Here is a 24487-nt window from a genome sequence, read left to right on the forward strand (position 1 = left end):
TGCTTTCGTCAACACTGGGCCCCACCCCTAGTAAGGAGTTTGAGAGAATTAAATAGGCATACGAAGCATTTAGCTCAATGCCTGGCACTTGCTAAGTGGTCTATGAATGTGAGCTCTTGTATAATATATAATTCTCAGAACCACCAAGGAAAGTGGGACCAAAAATGCCACCTAGACGGCAGGATTCCTCTGCATTGCTTAATTAAGTGTGTTTCATTATTCTAACTCCCTGGGGCTTTTGAAGGAAAGATAGATTTTTAGAAACTTAGAAAGGCAGTCTCATTAACTCAGAGAGTGGGGAGGAGGCAGTCCTCAGGCAGGAAGTGAGAGGGAGGCGATGGTGCAATCATGGAGTAGAATACATGAGTATTGATGTTCACCAGCTCCTTAAGCAGTAAAAAGACACAGAGAGCCACATCACCATGTCTTTCCAGAGGACTTTTTTTTTTTTTAATGTAAGTAGAATTTGGGTCCTATATAAGAGTGAGATGTTACTGTATTTTATGTAGTCTTAGACTCCAGCAATTATAAAACGATCTTTATTTCAAAAAGGTTAAAATGCAAAAGATGGGCATCATAGAATTGATGCAGTGGAGTACCAGTGCCTGCCATGCCCAGTGCCCCGATACCTATGAGGTAGGGGACAGCCTCATTCTATGGATGAGAAAATTGAGGTCCAGGAAGGTTGTGACCTTTTCAAGGTCATATCATTTGTGGGCAGCCGTGACAATTGCGTTCGCCCATTCATTTGAAGAATTTATCTAGTGTTCAGTGTCAAGCCCGAGAGGGGATACCCAGTGAAAACAAGAGTATAGTCCTTATCTTCATGAGGTTCAGACTAACAGGGAATTGACAAAAATGAGAAGGGAATCAAAATAATTACACTTTATTATGGCTGCTGAGAAGGGAAGATATGGGGTACCGAGATGGAAAACCTCGAAGATGGGAGAATCACTTCCTCCATACAGGATGAAGAGAGAATGCCTCTCTGTGGAGGTGATGTTTCAACTGAGAGCTGAAGCATGAAGAACCAGACAGGAAAAGAGCCAGAGAAAGTCATGCCAAGCAAAGGGAACAGAGTGTGCAAAGTCCCTGAGGTGGGAAAGACTTGGGTGTTTACAAGGAAATGAAAAAAAAAAATTGATCACAGTGGACTCCATTTCAGGTCTTTCTGATCGTTAGACCATACTGCCTCTGCAGAAGAAACTGTTGCGTGTTTGAAGGGCAAGAAAGACCACGGAGCTGTGGCTGTCACAGGGAGTCTGGTCACCTCTTCACATCAATTACTTAATCTTCCAGAAGGCAATTCCTTTCGGACATTATCGGACCAACTCCAGCCCAGTCCTGTTAAAGCCGGAGGAGATATTTGAAGAGCTTCCATAGGAGGTGTGGTGGGGGAGGGAGGACTGTCTTGAAGGGGCTGGAAGGGGGAGGATGGTGGAAGAAGGGCTGGGAGTGGACGATGCTGTTGACTCGAGCCCACCGCTAGTCAGAGCTGCATCACGGACCAGCTCCCTGCTGGAACACTAGGTGTCTCTGTTAACCCACATGGTGGAAGGACATTGCCCTTCTCCTGGTATTGCAGTGGCTCTTAAAGTTGTGCCGTTTAGTCCCAAATGGCTTTCATCTTAGGACCTTTCTTCCCAACAGAAGGCATTGAAAATAAGGGAAGAATAAGAAGATCTCCATTTATAAATGCCTGCAAATTCAGGGTGCATGAAAGGCTCCCACTCTCAATCTGTTGGTCCCCCTAAGAGGTTGGGTGATATTTTAATGTGCAAAGACTCGTGTCATGAAGCTTTGGGCTTTGTTGGATGACCTATGGCTAATGGGACCATCTTTTTTCCTGGTTCTCATTCTACAAGGACATAATTAAAAATTATTACAATAATATCATATAGAGCTTTTTAGATTCAAACACAAAATATCTTTGACTCCTCATAACAATTCTGTGAGTCACATGAGATTAGTCCCATTGAATAGATAAAGATAATAAAGTTCATAAAGATGATGTGGTGGAACCAAGATCACACAAAGACATTAACCCAACTCTTATGCCTCCAAATCCAGAAAATAAAGGTTGCAATGTATGAAAGATGCGTTACTGTCCGCCTCTTTCAACGATCTCAGGGAGGGAGTAAAGATGTCAATTAATAGCAATAACTGATGGTATTACCACTTCTACAACAGTTAGCGTATATCAAGCGCTTAGAGTGTGCCAGGCCCACTGAGCTATGTTCTCTCTGCTTTTTAACCAGTTTAGTCTTCACAACAATTCCCTGAAGTAGGTACTGTTAATATCTCTGTTTAAGAGACCAGGAAGTTGAGGCTTAAAGAGGGGAAGTTAACAACTTACCCCGGTTTACATAACTAGCAAGTTGCAGAGATAGTTCACAAACCCTAACAGTCTAACGTCAAAGCCAGGACTTGTCATCACCACTTAAATTGCCTCTATTGATGACATACTTCAGTTTTATAGGAATCACACCAATTTGTTGCATTGAGCACATTCCTAGTTGTGAATCTCTTCTCTCACTCTGGGTAAAAAAAAAAAAAAAAAAGTAAAGGTTTTGGCGACAGGATACCATTATGCTGTCTCTTTCCACATAGGCAAATAGAAACAATAATTGGAGCAATTGCCTTGATAAATAATCAGACTGTAAAGCTGCCATCAAAGAAAAAATTGTTTGATGTGTGTTTTCTCCTTTAATCAGAATGTTTGCAGAGTTGTGTGGGTCCATGCCATTCTTCTTAAGGAATGGGGCTGCCGTCAGTAAGGGTAGTAGATTCAGTGCAGCCTTCCCAATTTTGATGTGTTATTAACCAGTTGATTCCGATTTTCCTGCCTTCTATTTTGCTGTCAGCTTAGCTTCTTCCGCTTGCCTTATTAAGAATTCTGCATAGTCAATAGGATGCAAATAAATGGAAACATATGCACCTCTCTGTATGTGGGAAATGTCGCTGTTGGCTGTTCTGCCACTTCTCTGCCTTTGCAGTGAGATGCTTCAGCTTCAGATGGAGGCTCTTCATCTTTAGGGGCTGGTCTGACCGCACCTGTCATTTCCGTGATGGATCTAACACGGCATTAATAGCGGGTTTGGTTCACTGACTTCTCCCTCAGCTTTGGGTCTGAGAGCCCCTTAACTGCCAGCTCCTTTCACTCTGGAGCCATTTGCACATCTTCGATAAGCTTAACTTCCGTGCCACAGCAGATCATGGGCACCGGAACAAGCTCTGGAACCTGTATGTCGGGAAATTTTCTACTGCGGTTTAACGTGGTAGAGAAGAACCTGGATAGACTGTGCTGTTTGAAAGCCACCTCTGGGATTGAAGGCAGGTGCAGACCTGTCAGCCACACAGCTGGTTGAGTTAACTCTATTAGACAGTGTTGGACAATTTTGTTGTCTGAAATAGAAACTGGTATGGTGGCAGGTCATCTAGTTGCCAAATGGTGCCCCTGCTAGGCTGGTTTAAGTCTGCCTTTCTCGTTGGTGCATCTGCTGGGGTTGGCTGCCAGCATGTTGAAAACTGGCAGTTCTGGAAAGTTTTATTGTCTTTCTAGGTGTTTCTGTCAAGGAGAGAAAGACGAAGACTTTCCATTGTTTGATGATGACTTGGCATTTTGATTCCTAGCTCTGCTTCAACTAGAAGAAATTAGTCTCTGACTTTATGTTAATATTGGAAATGTATCATCTTTTTGACCAAGAATGATTTTCTACTTCTCTTTAAATCATAGATTCCCAGGAGCCTCTGTGCTAAATTGTTTTCTCACACTCGATTCCCATGCCCTCGTGTAATGGATTTTTGTAGTTTCTTGCTTTCTTTTTTCTTTTGAAACTCAGCAACAAGTAGAAAGAACCTCTATGGATGAAATACAATATCCCTCCCAAAGAAGAGATGGAAAAAAATGTTTTCCTAAGCTTCACGCCCACACCGATGTGATCTACCTTCTACATTTTAAGCAGGCTGAGAGCCTTTGAGAATTGAGGCAGAGAATGCAAAACGTGACCTCTTAGTTAATGGCAAAAGCCAAAAATAGGGATCTAGGACATCAAATAGCTCTTACCAACGGGTGCTTTTATGAGTGAAGTGCAAATGAAGCAGAGAATGGAGCTCCTTTCCAGGACGCAAGACCCAATTTCCAAAACATGTGAACACTCTCTCAATTGATTGTGTTAGCTGCCTGGGTGCAGAACTGTTGGGGTCCAGAATGGGATGACTTACGTTAGACACCCAACACTGCGCTTAGCACATGCGGGACCCCAAATTTCACATCACCATTAATTATTCCTGTTTAGAGGGACAACATGAAGAAAGTCGTCTCGATTACCTACGTCTTTGACCTGAAACACAAGGTCGCCTAACTCATTGTTATGAATGCCTATAAATCTTTACAAAATGGTCCCTGGGATAGCATCTCGTTCTGAAAATGTTCTGAAAATTCCGGATCCTGTCTGGAGAAAAGAGAGAAGAATCTACAAGTGTGTTTTTGAATGGAAAGGGGTGCCCGTGACTGATATATGTCTATATGAGGAATGGTTGAGGGGTCCCACAGAAGAGACTTCCAAGGGTGTCACAAGAGTTGGTTTCAGTTTTAAATGTTTGCCATCTGGAAATAGGAGTAGAATTGGTCTCTTAGTGACAGTGCAGAGCTAGAGCCAAGAGGTTGAGGTTCCAAGGAAATAATTCTGACTCAGCGGAAGGAAGTCTTTGCTAACCTCTTTGAGCTGTCAGTGAAGGGGACCCTCTGAGGGAGTGGGGCTATCCCTCAGACACTGGAACCCTCCCAACCGACGGGCAGCTGTCCGTCAGGAAGGGGTTCTGCAATGTGGGTGGGGTCAAATGTGGAGGGAGGGAGTTCTGTCAGTTTAGATAAATAACCTTAACACCCTCCTATGTGGAGACATTCGAGTCCATTGATTTCTCTGCCCTAGAGTCTTCCCGTGCATTTTTGCTGAACGGCACAGCTATTGTGATAACTAATGTTTATTCTTCAGTCACTACAAACAGTGTCACTCATTTAATACTCACAGCAGCCCTATGAGATGAGTATTTTTTTAAAGTATAATTAAAATATAACATTATATTAGCTTCAGGTGTACAATGTAAGGGTCCAATATTTGTATATATTACAGAATGCTCACCATAAGTCTAGTTAACATCCGTTATGATCTATAGTTACAAATATTTTTTCTCATGGTGAGGACTTTGAAGATTTACCCTCTTAGCAGCTTTCAAATATGCAATACAGTGTTATTAGCGATCGTCACCATGCTGTACATTGCATCTGCAGGACTGGTTATTTCATACCTGGAAGTTTGTACCTTTTGATCCCTTTCACTCATTTCATCCGACCCCTAACCCTCCTCTCCCCTCCCCGCTGCCTTGGGCAGCCACCAATTTGTTCTCTGTATCTATGAGCTCATTTCTTTGTTTTTGTTTTTGTTTTTAGATCTCACAAATAAGTGGGATCATATGGCATTTGTCTTCCTCTGTCTGACTTATTTCTCTGAGCATAGTGCCCTCAAGGTCCACCCGTGTTGTCACAAATGGAAGGATTTCATTCTTTTTTATGGCTGAATAATGTTCCGTTGTGTGTTTGTGTGTGCGTGTGTGTGTGTCTCACATTTCCTTTTTTTTTTTTTTTGAGGAAGATTAGCTCTGAGCTAACATCCGCTGCCAATCCTCCTTTTTGCTGAGTAAGACTGGTCCTGAGCTAACATCCATGCCCATCTCCCTCCACCTTATCTGTGGGACTCCTACCACAGCATGGCTTGCCAAGTGGTGCCATGTCAGCACCCGGAATCTGAACCGGTGAACCCTTGGCCACCAAAGCGGAACGTGCCCACTTAACTGCTGCACCACTGGGCTGGTCCCTCACATTTTCTTTATCCATTCATCTGTAGTCGGACACTTAGGTTGTTTCCATGTCTTGGCTATTGTGACTAATGCTGCAATGAACATGGGAGTGCAGACATCTCTTCGATATCCCCTTTTCCTTCCCTTCAGATATACACCCAGAAGTGGGATTGCTGCACCAATTTCCATTCCCACCAACAGTGCACCAGGGTTCCCTTTCCTCCACATCTTCACCAACAGTTCTCTCTTATCTTTTTGATAATAGCCATTCTAACAGGGGTGAGGTGGTATCTCACTGTGGTTTTGATTTGCATTTCCCTGATATTAGCGATGTTGAGCACCGTTTTATGTACCTGTTGGCAGTTTCTATGTCTGCTTTGGAAAAACGTCTATTCAAGTCCTTTGCCCATTTCTTAATCAGATTATTAGTCTTTGTGCTATTGTGTTGTGTGAGTTTCTCATCTATTTTGGATATTAACCCTTTATCTCATATATGGTTTGCAAAGATTTCTCTCCCCTTCTATAGTTTGCGTCTTCATTTTGTTGATTTTTTCCTTGCTGTGCAGAATCTCTTTAGTTTGATGTGGTCCCACTTGTTTATTTTTGCTTTTGGTGCCTTGCCTCCCCTTTCTGCCAGAGATGTTGTAGAAATGATTTTGGGGTAGAAGGTTGAATCTAGAAACCTCTGGGATCCCTGATGAAGCTCATATGCCAATTTAGACTACTTGTTGCATCATTTGAATTAGTTCAGTCTCTGTTCAACCATCTACTTACTTTCTTCATTACGTTTTTTTTTAAAAAATGCCTTTTCATTGTGGTTCAATACAGTTTAACATAAAATTTGCCATTTTAAACTGTATAATTCAGTGGCAGTAAGTATATTCACGATGTCGTGCAACCATCACCACTATCTAGTCCCAGAACTTATTCGTAAGCCTAAACCATTCCACACTTGGTTAAATACCCCAAAGAATTAAAGACAGGTATTCAAACAAAAACAGTCCATGAATAGTCATAGCAGCACCATTCACAAAACCCAAAACGTGTGAACCACTCCACATCTACCGACAGATGAATGGATAGATTTACTAGGTATATCCATCCGACGGCAAATGCTTCAGCCATAAAGGAGTGAAATGCTAACACAGGCTCCCACATGGACGAACCTTGAAAACGCACCAAGTGGAAGAAGCCAGACACAAAAGGCCACATATTGTGTGATTCCATTTATGTGAAATATGTTCGTTACTTTTTGTCATATCTGTAAACCCTCTGTGATATTTTACACATAATGCTTTTTATTTACATTGATTTACTTTTTTAGAGTTATAAAATTCCACTATAGTTTCTTCCTGAGCAATGCTATCTGTGAAATAATGGGTTTGGTACGCTAGTTCCATTTTCCAAATATACATGAAAAGAAACCAATTTAAATCTAAAAATAAAGTTAACCCATGCACCATCTAAATGCATCCATCTGTGTACCGACTGAAGTACATCGACAACTTTTCAGAAAGCAGCCTTTTGGTTCCTCTTGGTGATCAATTCCTTCTTGAACATGACCCACACTGCTCCTAGACTTAAGCTGTCCGGTAGGGCAGCCACTAGCCATATGTGGCTATTTGAATTTAAATTAATTAAAATGAAGTGAAATGGAAAAATTCAGTTCCTCAGTCACACTATCCACGTTTCCAGTGCTCAGTAGCCACAGGTGACGAGCGGCTACCATATTGGACGTCACAGATATGTGGCATTTCCATCGCTGGGGAAAGGTCCATTGGACATGACTGTCTAGAATTGGCTTCCATTCTTCCAGTTGCACCAGGGAAGCATCTCATCTCTCAGGCCCTGTGCTTAGGTCAACCTCTCACTCAGCATCCTCACTTCCTACCTCTGGTGGGGACCATTCATCCCCCAGCCAGCTCTGAAACTGACCTACTTTTCCAATGTCACCAGGGAGGGCTTGATGCCAGACCACACAGCTTGGGACCTCCTCTCGCCCTTCCCCTTCCTGCTTGCTGCTGACCAGCTCTGGACTCGCTCCATCTTGCTGCTCTCTTTCGCTCTCATCCCACTGACGCGAGGATCTCCTCCCACATAGTCCTTTCCAGCTTTCCTGGAGGGCCCCGCTCTGCTTCAGACTCCATTTTGTTTTGTTATCCGAGGGTGAGAAGACATCACCCTCCATTTCCACTCTTCTCTCTCTACTCTCTTATGTGTCTGTCTTTCTCCCTTCCCCTGGCTTTTCCTTCTCTTCCTTTTCTCCTTCCTACTCTTTTGTTTCCTCTTTTTCTTCTTCCTGCTCTCCCCACAACTATTCCCTGTGGTCATAACATTAAACCCTTCAAAGCTATTGAGAAAACAAACAGGAAGAGGAGTTTTGGAAAAAAAAAAAAAGCTATATTCTTCCTATCATTTAGACAGAAAAGACTAGAAAGCAGTCCCTCCTTGATCTGGCAGTTCTTTGCACCTTAGGCGGTAAATACATCATTTTCTTCCCCACCAGGAGAGTGATGTAGCAATTATGGGCAAAGATATGAATATCGGGGCAGTGTCAGGGACTGCAAAGCTGAGTCTTCTGGGGGACACGTGTCCACCGCAGAAATCCGTGGCAGGATGTGAAGCGTTATTGCTGCTGAATTTACACAGGGCTGTCAAGTTTCATTAGGAGAGTGGGCAGCACTTGGACTGCTATTTAGGCCGGGACATATTTAACTCTGTTCTGATGGTTCTGAGGTGTCATCCAGCACAATGGGACATTCTCCACGCTGCCGAGGACTCCAGCTCTGGCCAGATGAAAATCTGCTCCTGTTCATTCAGCAAATGGCCACTGATCACCTACCATATGCTGGACGCTGTGTGCGGTGTGGGGGGCATGTGGCAATAACTCAGACACTGTCTCTGTTCCCCAGGAGTTTACCCTCCAGCAAAGGAGCTGATGTGTGTGTGTGGAAAACTCTGTAATAATAAGGTAGAAAGGGAGGTGCAGGGGAAGCGATGGAGGTTCCGAGGAGGGAGTGGAGACTGGAAGCTCCGTGAGCCTTTTGGGAAGAGGTGAACCCTTGTGCTCGGTTCTGGAGAGTCTGAACATGTGACTATTTAGGGGGGAAAAAATCTTTGTATTAGTTGAGATTTTTGTGATTTTAACTGATGGGAAATCAATTCTCAATCACTTAAGCAAAAATGGAAGCAAAAGAATTTATCGCTCCATTCAACTGGAAAAGGATGGAGTATCCTTGTTGTCTGGCATATCTAGATCCAGGCTCAAATGATGTCTTCAGATCTCTCCTTCTCTCTCTCTCTCTCTTTCGTGTTTCTCTCTCTTATGGCTCATTGTTTGCCACCATGAGATGGGGAAGAGCATCACCTAAAATGAATGTGGATTCCCATACTTTTGTCACTGTATCTCCTTAAATCAAGAGAGACATTATCCCCTCTACAACAGAAAATTCCCAGAGAAGGAATCCGATTGGATGAGCTCGAGCCATGTGACCATTTCTGAACCAATCAGTATGGGCAGAGATCCTCCTGTTGGCCAGGAAGGAGAAAATCTATTATCAGGAAATGGAAATAGCCAGAAACAACAGTGATTACTGCCTTCCCAGTGGAACACAGGGTAGGAACAAAAGCCAAGAAGCGGGAAATCGCAAGGACACTATGAGTTGTCTGGATTTGCTCCAATGAAGGATCCATAAAGAACAGTTTTAGGAGGTAAGGTTGAAAGTTAAACTTGGCTAAAGAGTAATGGATTTTATTTCTGGACAATAGGGAGGCATTTCAGGCTTTTGAGCAGAACTGAACATAATCAGAACCGAGTTTAGGAATGTTTATCTGGCAGGTGGGCTTCATGTGAGCGTGGGGATGACGTACAGGGAATCTGGAGACCAGGCGAGGTGTTCTGAGTCCAGGCAGGAGCAAAATGAGTATTACATAAGTTATTTTGGTAATAAGTAACAGAAATTAGCTCTGATTAGATTAATTTAAACAAAAGAGGTAGGAAGAAGGAATGATAGAAAATATATTGGGACTTTACTGGGGCATCTTAAAAAATCAAACTTGGGCAGCCAAGGTTTAGAAAGGACAGAAGATGACATAACATTCATTGATGGAGGAAAGTCACCATTACCTTGGTCCAGATCGAAATTCCTGGTCTCTGTCTCATCTGTTAAGTTTCAGATTCCTAGGACAGATAGTCTGATGGATCCAGCTTGGGAAGACGCACCCCCTGACCCCAGATCTATTTTTTGTGGCTGGGGGGAAGAATGATGTTCAGATGTACATAAGTGTTGCTTTTTCCAAAGAAAGGGCTTATTATATGTCAATAACCCACCCTACAAGGGAAGTAATCCTGTGAACTCTACTGGCGTAGAAGGAAGCCCAGGTTTTTGCTAGGGGAAGGAACATGAATATTAAGTTTGTGTTTAGAACAGAGTTCAAACGAGTGGTCAGCAGATGTGTTTTATTTCATTGAGGGTGTTATTTTTAAATAAATTTGAATGCCTCTGGATGGGATTTTCACCACTCTCCAGAATCTTGCACGTGGCCCATTTCTGTCGTTGATGCTTCCTGGAAAGCATGAGTTCTCCTCCTGAGGACTCAGCTTGGTGTTTGCCGTGAAGAAAAGCAGGCAGAAATGAAGTAATGCAAGATTAACCAGTATCCCGATAGGTTAGGTCCCCTGCTAACACTTTTATAGCGTCAGGGACTTTGGTCGCAAATATACTATCATTTATTGTAGTTATTTATGTTTTATAATTATTCCCCAATAACGGTAATTTTTTCCTGCTAAACTCTAAAGACTTTGGAGAAAGGACCACAAATTTTGTACCTACCATCTTATCTCTTGCATGTTGCTGTCATATAGTAGGTAGTCAATTAATATTTGTTTAAATTGATGTGTTTGCTAAGAAATGGATTTGAATCATTTCAATAGATGTTCACTTGAGAGCTTACTTAGTGGACCAAACTCTTGATTTATGGTCATCACTTACGGTCCTAGTTTTAACACTGAATGTTGCATGCCCCAGGAAACCCCTCAGTTCTGGGAAAACTGGGGTAGTTGTTCACCCTACTTATGGCTGTCAATCAAGAAATGTGTTTATTATAGGCCCTGGTCTAAGTCTTAGCACTGTCACCAGGAAACTTCTCAATTACTCTGTGTGGTTGCTTGTGTCCTCCCGAAATTCACATGTCGAAACTCTGCTCCCCAGTGTGATGCTATTCAGAGGTGGGGTCTTTGGGAGGTAAGTAGCGTTCGACGAGGTCATGAGGGCTGTCGTGATGGGATTTGTGCCCTTATAAGAGGAGGAAGGGACTTGAGATCGTCTGTCTCTGCCACGTGAGGACACAGAGAGAAGAGGGCTGTTTGTAAACAGGGAAGCCGTCTCTCACATCGGCCAGGGCTTCATCTTGGACTTCCATGTCCCAGAACTGCGAGAAAAAAGTGTTTGTTATTTAAGCCACCCAGTAGCTTGTTACAGCAGCTGAGTAGACTGAGACAGTGGTGTTGCCCATATTGACGCGGGAACGAGCCGAATCTCAGAGGACTCAGGTGATTGCTTAAGGATACAGGGCCAATAAGGGTGGATTGAAAACTCAACTCCAGCTTTTCTGTCCCCAAATCTGCTTTTCTCTCTACCTGACAATATTCCCAGAGTTCAGAGCGCTGGGTTATGAACTCTTGTCCTCAGGAGTTTATGATCTAGCAGAGGTGATCAAGTTGGGCAGGTTACAAATAACACAAGTCCAGGCGTCTCCCTTGGCATCACATTCCTCACGGATTTGCATTTTATTTTCACAGCTCTTCTGGCAGATGGTAGTATTGGGTTGTGTTAGTCAGGGTCCTCCAGAGAAACAGAACCAGTAAGATGTATCGAGATACAGAAATACAGAAAGAGACTTATTATGAAGGATTGGGTCACATGGGGATGCAGGCTGAGAAGTCCCACAGTTTGCTATCTGCAAGCTGGAGGCCCGGGAAAGCCAGTGGTGTTGTTCCAGCCCAAACCCAAAGGCCAAGAATTAGGGGATAATGGTGTGAGTCCCAGACTGAGTCCAGAGATCCAAGAACCCGGAGCACTCATGTCCGAGGGCGGGAGAAAATGGATGTCTGAGCTCAAGCAGTGAGAGCAAATTCTCCCTCCCTCTGCTTTTTTCTTCTGTTCAGACCCTCAACAGATTGGATGGTGCCCACCCACACTGATGAGGGCTGTGTTCTTTTCTCAATCTACTGATTCAAATGCTAATCCCTTCCAGAGACACCCTCACTGACACACGGAGAAATAATGTTTTGCCAGCTCTCGAGGCGTCTCATAGCCCAATCACAGAAAATTAACCATCGCAAGACTCTGCAGAAAGGTGTCTTTTAAAAATTTCCTCCAAGTGGTTGGGACTACCCATAAATAAGGAAGGTGTACTCTAAGAGAGGCGCCTTCTGCATGAAAAATAAGCATTGACAGTTAGGAGAGGGCTTACCTGGTTTGGAGGAATCAGGGGAGACTACGTGGGGGAGGTGTTATTTGAGATGCTCTTGAAGGGTGGCCAATAAATATAACGTAGGGGACGGAAAGGAATTATGGCTCCAGAAAACCGTGTGGACAAAGACATGTGGCCTGGCTCGGCCTCGCCACTCAGTCCTGTGGTTGGTGTTAACTGGGAAAAACGTGGTCCCGAGGTGAAGATTAATGCGCTCCTTTTCGAATCAAGTCAGTTGAATGTTGAGCAGGCTGTGCCCGACAGCATGGTGCTAGATAAACAAGACTGACTGGAGCCAGGACCTGATCTGTGCTTCTGGTGAGAGCAAATCTGTGATTGTGACATCCTGAGGGAACAGTAGGAGACAATGTACGGCTAAGGGCTGTAACACGAGGTGTGGATTACAGTGAACCAAGAAAAGGAAAGATTACGAGGAGAGGCCACGTGGAAGAAAGTGAGCTTGGAATCAGCCTCATTCTCTCTATTCCCCCTGACAAAAGTATTGCGTTTAGATTGAAGATGATGAGATAGGAAGGCATTCAGGGTGAGAGGAACAACGTATACTAAGAGACGGGGATAAGACCAAATACAGTGTGTATTGGGAGAGAAATTGGGAGACTGGATCAAATGCTGCAGAGCTGGCGGGAAACGGAGGCGTATGTGGCACCACACCCACATTTTTCAGAGAAGGTTAAATGAGGTGCAGAGAGGCTAACTGGGAGCAGATGCAGCTTAATTCAGAGGCCTTGGAATTTGTTTTGTTTCAAATAGTCACTCTACCACTTAAACCAGCTGGGATTAATTTTATTTTCAAATAACAGCAAGCCCAAAACATATAAGTGGCTCAAACAAGATAGGCATTGAATTCTCTCTCCTGTAAAAGAAGTCCAGAGGTAGTCCAGGGGTTGTGTGGTGTTCCGTGGTGTCAGGAACTCAGCCTCCGTTTGCCTTGTGGCTCTGCCACCTTCAGCCAGTGGCTTCTACCTCATAGTCCAATAGGGTTGCTAGTGCTCCAGCCATCATGTCTGCATTGCAGCCAGGAGGAAGGAGCAAAGAAGCGCTTTTCCTCTCCCTATAAGATACTCCCTATAAGTTATACACATATATTCTCTCTTCCAGTTGGCTAGAACATAGTCACATGGCCATGCCTAGCTACAAGGAAGGCTGGGAAATGTAAACTTTATTATAGAAGGCTATGTGCCCAGCTGAAAATGGGTGTTTCTATTACTAAGGCAGAAGAGGAGAGAGGACACTGATGGACAACCAGAAGTGTCTGTCACAGGGTGACTTTGGTACCATCATAAAATCATCATAAAATCTTCTGAGCCTCTTGTTCTTTCTCTGTGAAATGGGAAAATCCGCACTTAGTTCTCAGGGTGAAAATTCAGGTAACATACGGAAAGTATCTGGCACAACATTGAACACGCATTGGGTGCGAGATACATCTTAGTCCCTTTCTCTAAGTGGTTGTTATTACTCATATCCAGGGAGGTCACAAGCCCTCAGGTCTCCTGGGGTGAAGACCAGGGTTCGAGCCGGGCGGCAGCATGGAGAAACGAGTTTCTTAACTGTTTTCTGGCTTGTTTGCTTAATCGACTGATCTAAGCAGTCGAATATTTTTTTCCAATAATAATTTATAAGGAAGTACAATATATTAAAGATTCAAGCACGGTGGGAATCTGAGAGACCCATTGGCTTCACGTCCAAGCTTTCTCCTCTGCCTTCGAGTTCCCTCGCCGGATGCCCGCTGATCCCCCAGCACAGGTGGACGCCCACTGGACAGATAATAGAGCTCATTGTGGAGGGTGAGATAACGTGGCAGAGAACTGAGACCTGTCCTTCCTTTAATAAATAGGGTTGAGCATCTCCTCTATGCCAGAAACTGTTCCAGGTTCTGGAAGGGGAATACAGCGGAGAATAAAATAAACAAATCCTCCATTCTCATGGGGCCCGTATTCCAGTATGGGGATATCCGGAAATTCCTGGATAAAATTGCGCTTTGAGCTGATCCACATCATCTCATTCCACCTATTTTCGGGGGATGCGAAGGTGAGAAGACAACATCCACGTACATCTGCCTCTTTGAGATCCCGAGTAATTTGGCAGCATAGACGCAGGTGACTGAGTGAGCTCAGGAGCTGCTTGTCCCATTACCTACTTTTTTTGGCTCTCTCAGAATAGATGCTCATTACGTGGGATGGTTCCATTAACCCCTGTGCCAGCCAGTTCCTCATCTAAACGGTTAGGTGAGCAGAGTCATTAAAGGTTAGTGGTGGTATATTTGGTGCTGTTTTGATAGTGTTATAGGAGACTATCCAGAATTTCAAGAATTTTCAGACCCCCCCCACCCCCCCCACCCCCCCCCCCCCACCGCCCAGGTTCCTGAGAGAACCATGCATGTAAGGGACAAGAGCAGAGTGGCATTCCAAGAACCACTTTATTAATGGACACTGAGGCTTCCAGTAACTTCTGATAACGTAGAATGAGGACAGGCATCTTAGACTCTGTGCTCTGTGTCCTGTTCCCAGTGTAGACCTTTGGCCAACTGGTTCAGAGATACCATCTGGGGCGGGAAGGGAATGGCCATATTTACAGAGAAAGCTTTGCCCTAACTTACTTACTGCAAGTTTTAGACTCAGAGGTTGGATTCCCAAAGACAACATGTGGGGCATGTCCCCAAAATGTCACCTCTGGCTCGGGTGTACTACCAAATAGAGACAGGAAGCCCAGGAGACGTGAAAGGCAGGCTGTCACCTGGGTCACTGCCCTCATACCATAGCCTGGTCCAGGGGTACTGTGGGCTCTGAGCCATCAGATTCATTCCTTCTCCTTCCCTGAGGGAGGGGCCTCGAGGGCACATTGGCTCCCTTGGGGCACTGGGATTAGCAGCCAAAAGGATCCTCCTGCATCTGAAAGAAAGCCCTTTAATCTCAAATTTTAGGAGGAGAAAAGATAATTATTTAAAACTGTAACCATTACTGCTATTCCTGCTACCATCATTTATTATATGTCACACACTCTTCTGGCCACATTACATACCTTGTCTCATTAAATTTCATCTAATTTAATCTCTATAATTATGCAGCGACGTCACTATTAAAACCTCGCTTTTACAGAAGAGGAAATGGATGCTCTGAGAATTTGGGATACTTACCTGATATGGAAAGCAACAGATCTACATTCTGAGTCAGGCCGTCTGATTCCAGAACTAAGCAGTTGTCTTCCAGAATCCCCTCCCGAAGTTGTTGCACAGGAAATCAGCATTTAATGAACAAGAGCCTGGAGGCCTATGTCTGCCCATTCATTTGTTCATTTATTCGACAAATACCTTTAAGCTCTTCCTGCAAGATGCTAGTTGCTTTAGAATCGCAGTGATCAAAACAGACTAAGATCCCCCCCTTTGTGGAAGTTAGCATCTCCTGCTCTAATTTTTAAAAATTTAGTATCACTCAGCCAAGGCAACTAACATTATTTTTTTTTTAATGGCCACAATAGAATTTGAGTTGAAAGAATAAATACTCCCCTCTTCTTTTTTTTTTTAAACCCAGTTTTTTTTTTCCTTTTTCTCTATGCTGTAGTTTCTGAGCTCATTTTGGATGGCGCTGGCCTGGAATATGCAGATCTGTGTGCTGGAGTTATTGCATTTCTGTCTTGACATTTAAGCTTTAGCTCTGTGGTCACACCTTTGGGGATCATTCAGGGGAAAAGGGAAGCCACCAATGAGGGTATGCAATTGAGCACGGGGCAAAGAGGAAGGTGCATTCATGAAGACGCTTGCTGGAAAGAAACCGTGGTGCAAGGGTATCTGGGCAAGGGGCGGTGCAGGGGTTGGGAATTGAAAACGGGTAAAGGCACCAGGAGTTTGCTCTCAAGAGAGGCGAGGATTCATGCCCAGAAGGGAGTGGTTAATGGAGGATAAGAGGGTGCTGAGACAGACAGCACAGTCAAAGGGATTTCAAACCACCCAGAGAAAGCTGGAAAGAGCAGAAACGTTGTAAAAATGCGAGCGTCTTGAGAACTGAAAGGAGGTTAAAGAAAACAGTGACTCTGTTTTCAAAAACATGTAAATTAAATGACAAACGAAAAAACCGTGACACCCAAAGCAGTTCCAGGAGGCATTTTAAGGGATAGTGAGATTCCAGACAAGGCCTGGAAACGTGGGAAATGGCAAAGCAGATGGAAAATTAACTGAAAATTGAGAAACTCTAACCAGGTTATGGTGGCATTTATGAAGCGGTAAGAGAATTAAAGTCTGAAGGGAAATAGTGAATAATAAATATGTCTAGGGAACATTTCCGAAAATCAGATTTGGGAAGTTAAAGGAGACTTACGACTGTAAGGCAAAAGGGAGAAAATAGAAATCTGGAGGAATGAGACATGAAAGCAATAGTTAAGGAGCATATCCAGCCCGTATATGGGGGTTTTTTTTGGTAAAGAAGATTGGCCCTGAGCTAACATCTGTGCCAGTCTTCCTCTATTTCTGTGTGTGGGATGCTGCCACAGCATGGCTTGATGAGCAGTATGTAGGTTCGCACCCAGTGGCCAAACCCACAAACCTGGGGCAACTGAAGCTGAGTGCACGAACCTAACCACTACGCCACTGGGCCGACCCCAGATTGGCGTTTCATAGAAGGACAGGGGGACCCTGGTAATGAGAATGGCTGTGATGAGCATGGCTTTAAAAATACCAGGTTGCATTTGGGGCAGGGTAGAAAATATGACAGGGTGGAAACATAGTAAAAAACGCATGGGAAATTTACATATACATTAACTACTATTTATTAGGCAACAGCTGTATACCAGGCATCTTGCTGGGCATTTTATGTCCATTGTTGCTGGTCCTGCCCCTAGACCTGGGGGTTAGGTATCTGTTAGGTTAAACTACATGAAACCGTCATGGCTAGTTCCTAACGGCTTAACCCGATCCATTTTTACAGAGAAGGAAAGAAAGAAATGAAGGCTCAGAGCATTTTAAATACGCTGCCCAAGGTGATACAGCCAGGGAGTGGCAGAGCCAGGCTTTGATCCTGGTGCGTCATCCACCATGGAGACACAGCAATTCGTTCTTTTATTCATCTCCACGTATTTATTCAGCACCGGCTCTCTGCCAGGTGCTGTTTGGCACTAGAAAACAATACGAAACAAGGCCAGTGAGGTCCCTGCCTTCACGATGCATACAATCTACTGGTTAAAACAAACAGACAAACAAAGCAAGGACAGCCCAGAACAGCTCTCGCATAGAAATATAATGCCAGCCTCACGTAATCTGGAATCTTCTGGCAGCACGTTAAACTAGTGAAAAGAAGCAGATGAAATTTGTTTTAATAATACATTTTATTTCACCCAATGTGTCTAAAATATTTCAATATGAAATCAATATCAATTTGTCCATGAGTCTTTCCCACTATTTTTTTATACAAAGTCTTCAAGATCCAGGGTATCTTGGGCCCTTGTGGTGCATCTCCATTCAGACTAACCACACTTCAAGTGCTCAACACTTGAAGCCACCTGTAGTTGGTGGCCACCATATTAGATGGCGCAGGACTACAGAGAACTTGACAATTCTGGCCCAATTTCTTTGCAGTCATAATATAGGGAAAAAAGCCTACCTTTTTTTTTTTTTTTTTTTTGGTGAGGAAAATTGGCCCCACATTTTTATGTGGTACACCACCACAGCATGGCTTGAGGAGTGGTACATAGGTCCACGCCTAGGATCCAAACCTGCAAACCCCGGGCCCCTGACGTGGAACATGCAAACTTAACTGCCATGCCTCTGGGCTAGCCCCTACGCCTATTTAGTTTTCAGTGTTATTTCTGATCCCCATATATCAGCTATTCATAAGGCACAAAATACAAGCAGTAGAGAAATGTTCCTTTCACCTGGACTTCAGCTTCAAACACCTAGGACTATAGATACCAAAGGAAGCTTGTATGTGTGTCACATAATTTTCATATTTTCTGGCTGAGTGTTGTGTATGTCACTGACAATAAAAAAAACAACTACCTGGCATTTACCGTCGATGGATGATGATAACAGAAGTGGACCCTCTGTGAACCATGAGAGCCCCCCGCCCTTCTATATTTCACCAGCAGGCTTTTGTGTGTTTATTGCTCCTGATGGAAAGATTGAAGGTGTAATGTGAAGCTTAGCAGCAGCCAGAATTTCTGATCTTTTATCTGGGCACTAAAAGTTTATAATCAATTTTTGAGAGAGAAACAAAATGGTGAGCTTTTACTGTTTAATACAAGTGCCCAGCAGGTGTTAATGGGGACCAAGCAATGGGGCGTATAATGGTATTGTAGATAAGTTTGCTCTGGAGCAAGTTTAGATGGGAAGAAATCCTGAGGAAATACAGACTCCCTTTCCTAGAAATTGGATGGGGAAATCGAAGGTAATAGGTCCTTGCTCCCTGCCAATTTCATAATGAAATTACTGCTCAGCAAAAGTTTCTGTTAGAGTTTTTTTTTCCCCCTTCCAAGGTACTGAAGACTCTTAATGGAAAAAATAAAAAAGAAAGAGACATTATTAACATTGAGTGTATGGACTCATTGGTCCAGAATATTGAATCTTAAAGGAACACAGAAAAATCTGGAGCATGAGGATCTCCATATAATCTGAAGAGGAGTGATTACATGTAAATAATCACCCTGGTAATTCCATCTGATTTCACTACAAAATGGGAGACAAGGGAATGAGCGGAGGAGATGGAGATGGGAAATTAAAGAACGAGATTTAAGTAAATTCGACTGACAACTCCAAAGACCTGGGTCTCAGCAGCACACGTCGGCTTCCTTATTGAAATGGTGACTGTGGTGTTCGGTTCACGCGACGTAACCCCGTGTATGGCTCCTCCTGGCGTCACATGTCTATGTCATACCCAAACATTTGTTCTCTGGCCTGCCTTTTCCAAACACCTAACACACTGGATATTTCCAAACCTCTTGATAATTGACTAAAATTTTCAGTTTCACCCACATTTGGGGCATTAGGTTGATCCGACCTGAACTCTATTCATCCCAGAGTGTTGGATCATTAAAACCTGGCTTGAAAGCTCATTGGATTCAATAATTAAAAAGAAATACCTCACTGATTTGGCTGGTCTAACTGAGTTTTGGGCAGCAGATACAGAGGGACTTGCTAACGGATTTTCTACTAGCCCAGATGAAGGCCATGCACTGGTGGTCTTTGTCTGCAATTGTTCTGTAGAAATTCCATGAACAGAGTTCCATCAGGGTGTTTCACAGTTCTGTGCCTTTGGCTTTGCAGTTTCCTCCATGCAGCATCTCCCTCCTTTCCCCTGGCCATTCACCTGGCCAACTCTTACTCTTCCTTCCAACACAACCCAAACATCTCCCACTTGGTTTCCTGACTTCAGCCCTGCCTCCACACTAGAACTGGGCACTCCATTCCTCGTGTTCTTCACCAACCTACTTGGTACCTACCTCTAATTTCACACTTACTGTTCTTTACTGCAATTATTTGTGTGCCTCTCTAAAGCCTTGAAAACTGAAATGTTTGGCTATTTTCGTGTCATTTTTCTAGCATAGTTCTTGGTGTGGGGCATGACACATAGTAGGTACTCAAGCATGTCTGTTGGATGAATGGATGGATGGATGGACAGATGTATTGGTGAATGGACAGATGGCACTTCTGGTGGGGACCTGGCAACATACTCAACCACCAAACATTAAGTGCACCCCGACAGTGTGCCAGACGATGTGAGAAGACTGAAAATAACCATGGGGAGCAAAACCAAAAAGTCGACTTGAAAAATATAAGCAGCTTGATTTCGGCCCCAACTAATTACTTTAAAAGCTGGTTGGTAATGAGGAATTTGACCAAAATTCAGTCCTCCTCTAACCCTAGTCCATGCAAATATCTTCTCAAGAGTCTCAGTAAAGGAATGTGAGTGGAACCTCCTTAGATGTGCCTGTCTGGGCTGCATCCATTTAGCTCATCAAACACCAGCCAGGAGGCATCAGAGGAAAGAAGAAACAGAAAAAAAAGTTCCAATTGTCTTAATAGCGAATTTTTTTTAGCCATAAACAAAAATGTTGACGTTGTCTTCAAACGCAAAGAAACATTGTTACTTCTGCTTCCAATGACAGCAAATCAGAGTGCATCGCTCCTCTTCTGAAAACCTTTCATGGAACTCCAGGGCTTTCTGAATAAAATCTAAACCTTTTAGGGTGTCATACGAGGTCCCTTATGATCTGGCTTCAGGGATCTTCTCCAGACAAATCCCGCTCAGCTTTATCCTGCTTCTCCCAGCCTGTGTCACTCCCCTTGCGGGCTCTCCTTGACTCAAGATGCTTCCTTTGCTCAGAATCCTTTTCTCCCAGCTCTCCTCAACCCCTTCCCTCTTCAAGATTCCCCAGGAAGTCCTCCCTAAATCCCTCAGGTGGAGATAGAGCCGTTCCTCTGAGTTCTCACAACTTCTCACATTTACGGCCCGTCGATGTTCAAGTGGCATTCTCTGTGCTGCCATTGTTTATGTGTCTGTCGACGAATTGTAAGAATGTGGGTAAGAGAGTGGACAGACACTGTATGTGTTTTATTTCTGTGTCTAGGGGACTCATCATAAGGCCTGATACATAGGCATTCAGTAAATAGTTGAATCAATAAAATACCTCTCTAGGAAATGCCTGAGATACCTCAAATGCACCAAACAGAATAGTGGTTACTCCTTGCTTCTTCTGGAATAGCAGTGTTTTATTTTTCTGGTTTTTAACAAACAGTATTTTTGTTAAAAAATAAGTATTTGCAGAAAATTTGGAAAATGCAAAGATACGCAAAAGAAAATAAAGAGTACCTGTAATGCTTCTATGCAGAGACCAGCCCTATTTTTCTCCTCTTTTCTGCTTGTTTAACATTAAATAGCGAGCATTTTCTCCATGCTATTAACTTGTCTTCCAAAACATGATTTTTAGTCACTCAAATAGTTCATTGAGTGGATACACAATACTGTTCTTTGCCTCTCTCTGTTTTTTTTCGCCTTGTCCTCAGAGACCTCATTCTCCCCGACACAACACAGTCAGGCCCAGGGGCGGACATGTGACCAGTCAGGCCAATCTCTCCTTTTGGAATTTTTTTGTAGTCTAGTCCTCCTCCTTAATATTTTATTTCTTCAGCTGCTTTTGGTGTTGAAGGAATATAAAGCAAGAACATGCTATGGCTTCTGGATACCCAGTCTTTCTGGGGAAGTCTTGGAACACTTCAATTCCACATAGTGTATTTATTGGGCATCTGCTAAGGGGTATGTTTTCTTGAAAGTCTTCAACAACATTAGTTTTTCTCAAGTTGCAAGGGGATGAGGACCCCTGGAGACCCTCGCCCCCAAATCCTTGGAGATGAGCTCTGCCTCGCCTCCCCATCTGTGTCCAGCCTGACTACAGGCTAGGTGGCTTCGAGGACTGGTGGAGGTAGGGTATTGTGAGGCAGACAGCCGTCACCTGCAATGGAAATACCTGCGCCCAAAGTTGACTGCATGGATGTTGTATAAGGCAGATTGCACAAGACTGTGTAAGATTAGGTAAGACTGAGTCATCGTCCTTGATGCCTCTCTCTCCCTCACCCCCACTTCGAACCCATCACTAAATACCTGCTAAATATTTCTCCACTTGGTCCCATTCGTTGCTGCTGCTTCTCCTCTTTCTTCTCTTTTGAGGCCACAGCAGGAACAAAGCCAACATGACCTCTCACCTGGATAATGAAAGCACTGCAAGCAGCCCCCCTATATCCGCTCTCCAACCGTTCTCTACCCAGCCTTCAGGTCATACTATACAAGAAAAGTCTGATTATATTGTCCCCTGGATTAAAACCTTCAACGTCTACCTATTGTTTTAAAACAAATACGAAATTCCTCAACATGAAAAGCTTTGCACCATCTGCCCCTATTCACCTTCTCAGCCACATCACATTTCACATTCCCCTCTCTCTGTGTCAGCCTCGCTGATTTACGGTCAGTCCCTCATATGTATTACCACAGGGCCTTTGCACATGCCTCCTGTTTACCAGGAACATGGTCATGTCTTTTCTTACCTTGTTAATCCTGGTTCACCATTCAGGTCAAGCTGCACTTTTTTACAGAAGCCTTGCCCGACCCCTGTTTCACTTTCACATAGCACACCCACCTCTGAATTGTAGCACTTGTCATAGCTCTGTGATTAATCAATTAATGCCTGTCTTCTGTTTTAGACTATAAGCTTCACGAGGGCAAGAATCATGGCTGTTTCCTTATTTATCCCCAACCAGCTAGCTGAGTCTTGGCATGTAGCGAATATTTCAGAAATATTAGTTGAATGAATAATGAATGGATGGGATAGTGTTTCTTTGAAGCCATAGACCAGGTGGTTTATAAGCAAGTAGTTTCCTTTAGGGAAGCTTGTTAAAACATAATAGAACATGCTTTAAGGTCTTCCTGTAAGAAGATTATTTGAACAAAGACAGGACGGAAAAGTTCCATCCCGTATGCTGGTTGCAGTCAATTGCTAATGCCTAGACAAGACTGGGGATTCTGAGAGTGAGAACAGGCTCATGGAAAAGAGTGCACAGTCGACTAGCAGTGCCTGCATGGGTACTAACCCTCCCGCAGCAGAGGCTGCTTGTGATGAGTGATGCTGTGTAGATTTACGCTTTTCCAGTGTTACACTGCTGGTGGGTGGCATCCATTCCTTAGTTTACCTCTTTAATTCTGCCCTAAAAACTTGTCTTTCTCTCTTCCTCTCTAGATTTATGGTCAATGTGACTTGGGATGGCAAAGACTTGTCCTTCACGGAGGAAGGCTACCAGGTACACCCCAGGCTGGTGGTGATCGTGCTGAACAAGGATCGAGAATGGGAAAAGGTGAGCACCCGTCTGCGTGCGGAATGCAGGGGAGAGAGGGCAGCGTGGTCAACAAAGGGGCTCAAATTACTCCTTTTCCCGAAACATTTCCCTTTGAGCTGCTCCAGATCCCATCCCAGGGCCAGGGGCAGACCTTTCTAGGAACAAGGCAGAGCAAAGATTGTAAGGTGCAGTTGGAATGCTTTCCGTGGACAAACGGTGGTAATTGTGTGCTGTTCTCTAGGTCAGGCTCTCAGATCCCGGTAGGAAAGGTCCTTGAAGGACTTAGGATAATTTAAAGACTGGAGTTTGGTTCACATCCTTGCAGTAGCAAATGTTGACTATATAGCAGCGATCATACCAGTTTGCTTCACCCTCATAATCCTGTATTGCATTGACATATTTTGCCATAGGACGAACCTGTTGCATTTTCATTTACTTAGTCTATTCCTTTAAATCAACTAATTTCCAAAACTAAAGTGTACCATATCTGTAAATCATAGGTTGGAGAGAGAGGTTATATTTCTCATAAAGCACATTTTCTAGTACATATATATTAACTATTAAAATATAAAAAATAACTGTGCAGGAAAAAAATCATCTCACGTCTCACACAAGCCATCTCCTGGGTCAGAGGCAGGAGTCTTCACGGGGGAGTTATAGATGATCCCATGCAGACAGTGACAATATCTGGGCCACTTGTACTCTCTCTTCCCCCATAATTCAGCTCTCAAATTAGAGGCCACAATATCGCATGAGACGGGAATAAAAGAGACCTTAAGAGAAGCCTAGGTTGCTGTCTTGTCTTTTTTGACAAGCAGTGAATGGCCCCTGAACTACTTCAACAGCTTGAAGTGTCTTCACTTGGCGCATCAGACGGAGGCTGAGAGATCCTTGGGGTAGGAAGTTCCGGGATGGAGTGTGGGAGCCACGGCTGTAGTTAACTGCATCAGAAGAGAATATTGTGCAAACAGAATCGTTGACTTTGAGGGGGTCAGTGACAGATTCCTCGAAGGGAGAGCTGAAGGGGGAGCTTTTGAGATTTTGCACGCTACATCCAACAGCTGCAGAATACACGTTCCTTCAAGTGCACTTGGAAAATTCACCAAAGTAGACTCTATTCCAGAGCGTAAAACAAGTCTCAATATATTTCAAAGGACTGAGATAATGCAGGATGCGTTCTTTGACCACAAGAGCATTAAAATAAAAATTAATAATAAAAATATATCTAGAAAATCCCCAGATGTTTGGAAATTAGGTAGCGCCCTTCTAAATAACCTGTGGGTCAAAGAAGAAATCAGGAAGATGTTAGAAAATATTTTGAATGGG

General features: G+C 43.7%; 1 protein-coding gene across 1 annotated transcript in view; it reads left to right on the top strand.

Annotated features, from left to right (window-relative positions):
- GRIN2A (glutamate ionotropic receptor NMDA type subunit 2A) overlaps nucleotides 1–24487 on the top strand; it is a 365414-nt gene that overhangs the window by 229771 nt on the left and 111156 nt on the right. The window contains exon 5 of the mRNA XM_044747218.2: nucleotides 23065–23179. Coding sequence (XP_044603153.1) covers nucleotides 23065–23179 — 115 coding nt within the window. The remainder of the gene's footprint in view (nucleotides 1–23064; nucleotides 23180–24487) is intronic.

The sequence above is a fragment of the Equus asinus genome, chromosome 14, assembly GCF_041296235.1.
Source record: "Equus asinus isolate D_3611 breed Donkey chromosome 14, EquAss-T2T_v2, whole genome shotgun sequence".
In the NCBI taxonomy this organism is placed as follows: domain Eukaryota; kingdom Metazoa; phylum Chordata; class Mammalia; order Perissodactyla; family Equidae; genus Equus; species Equus asinus.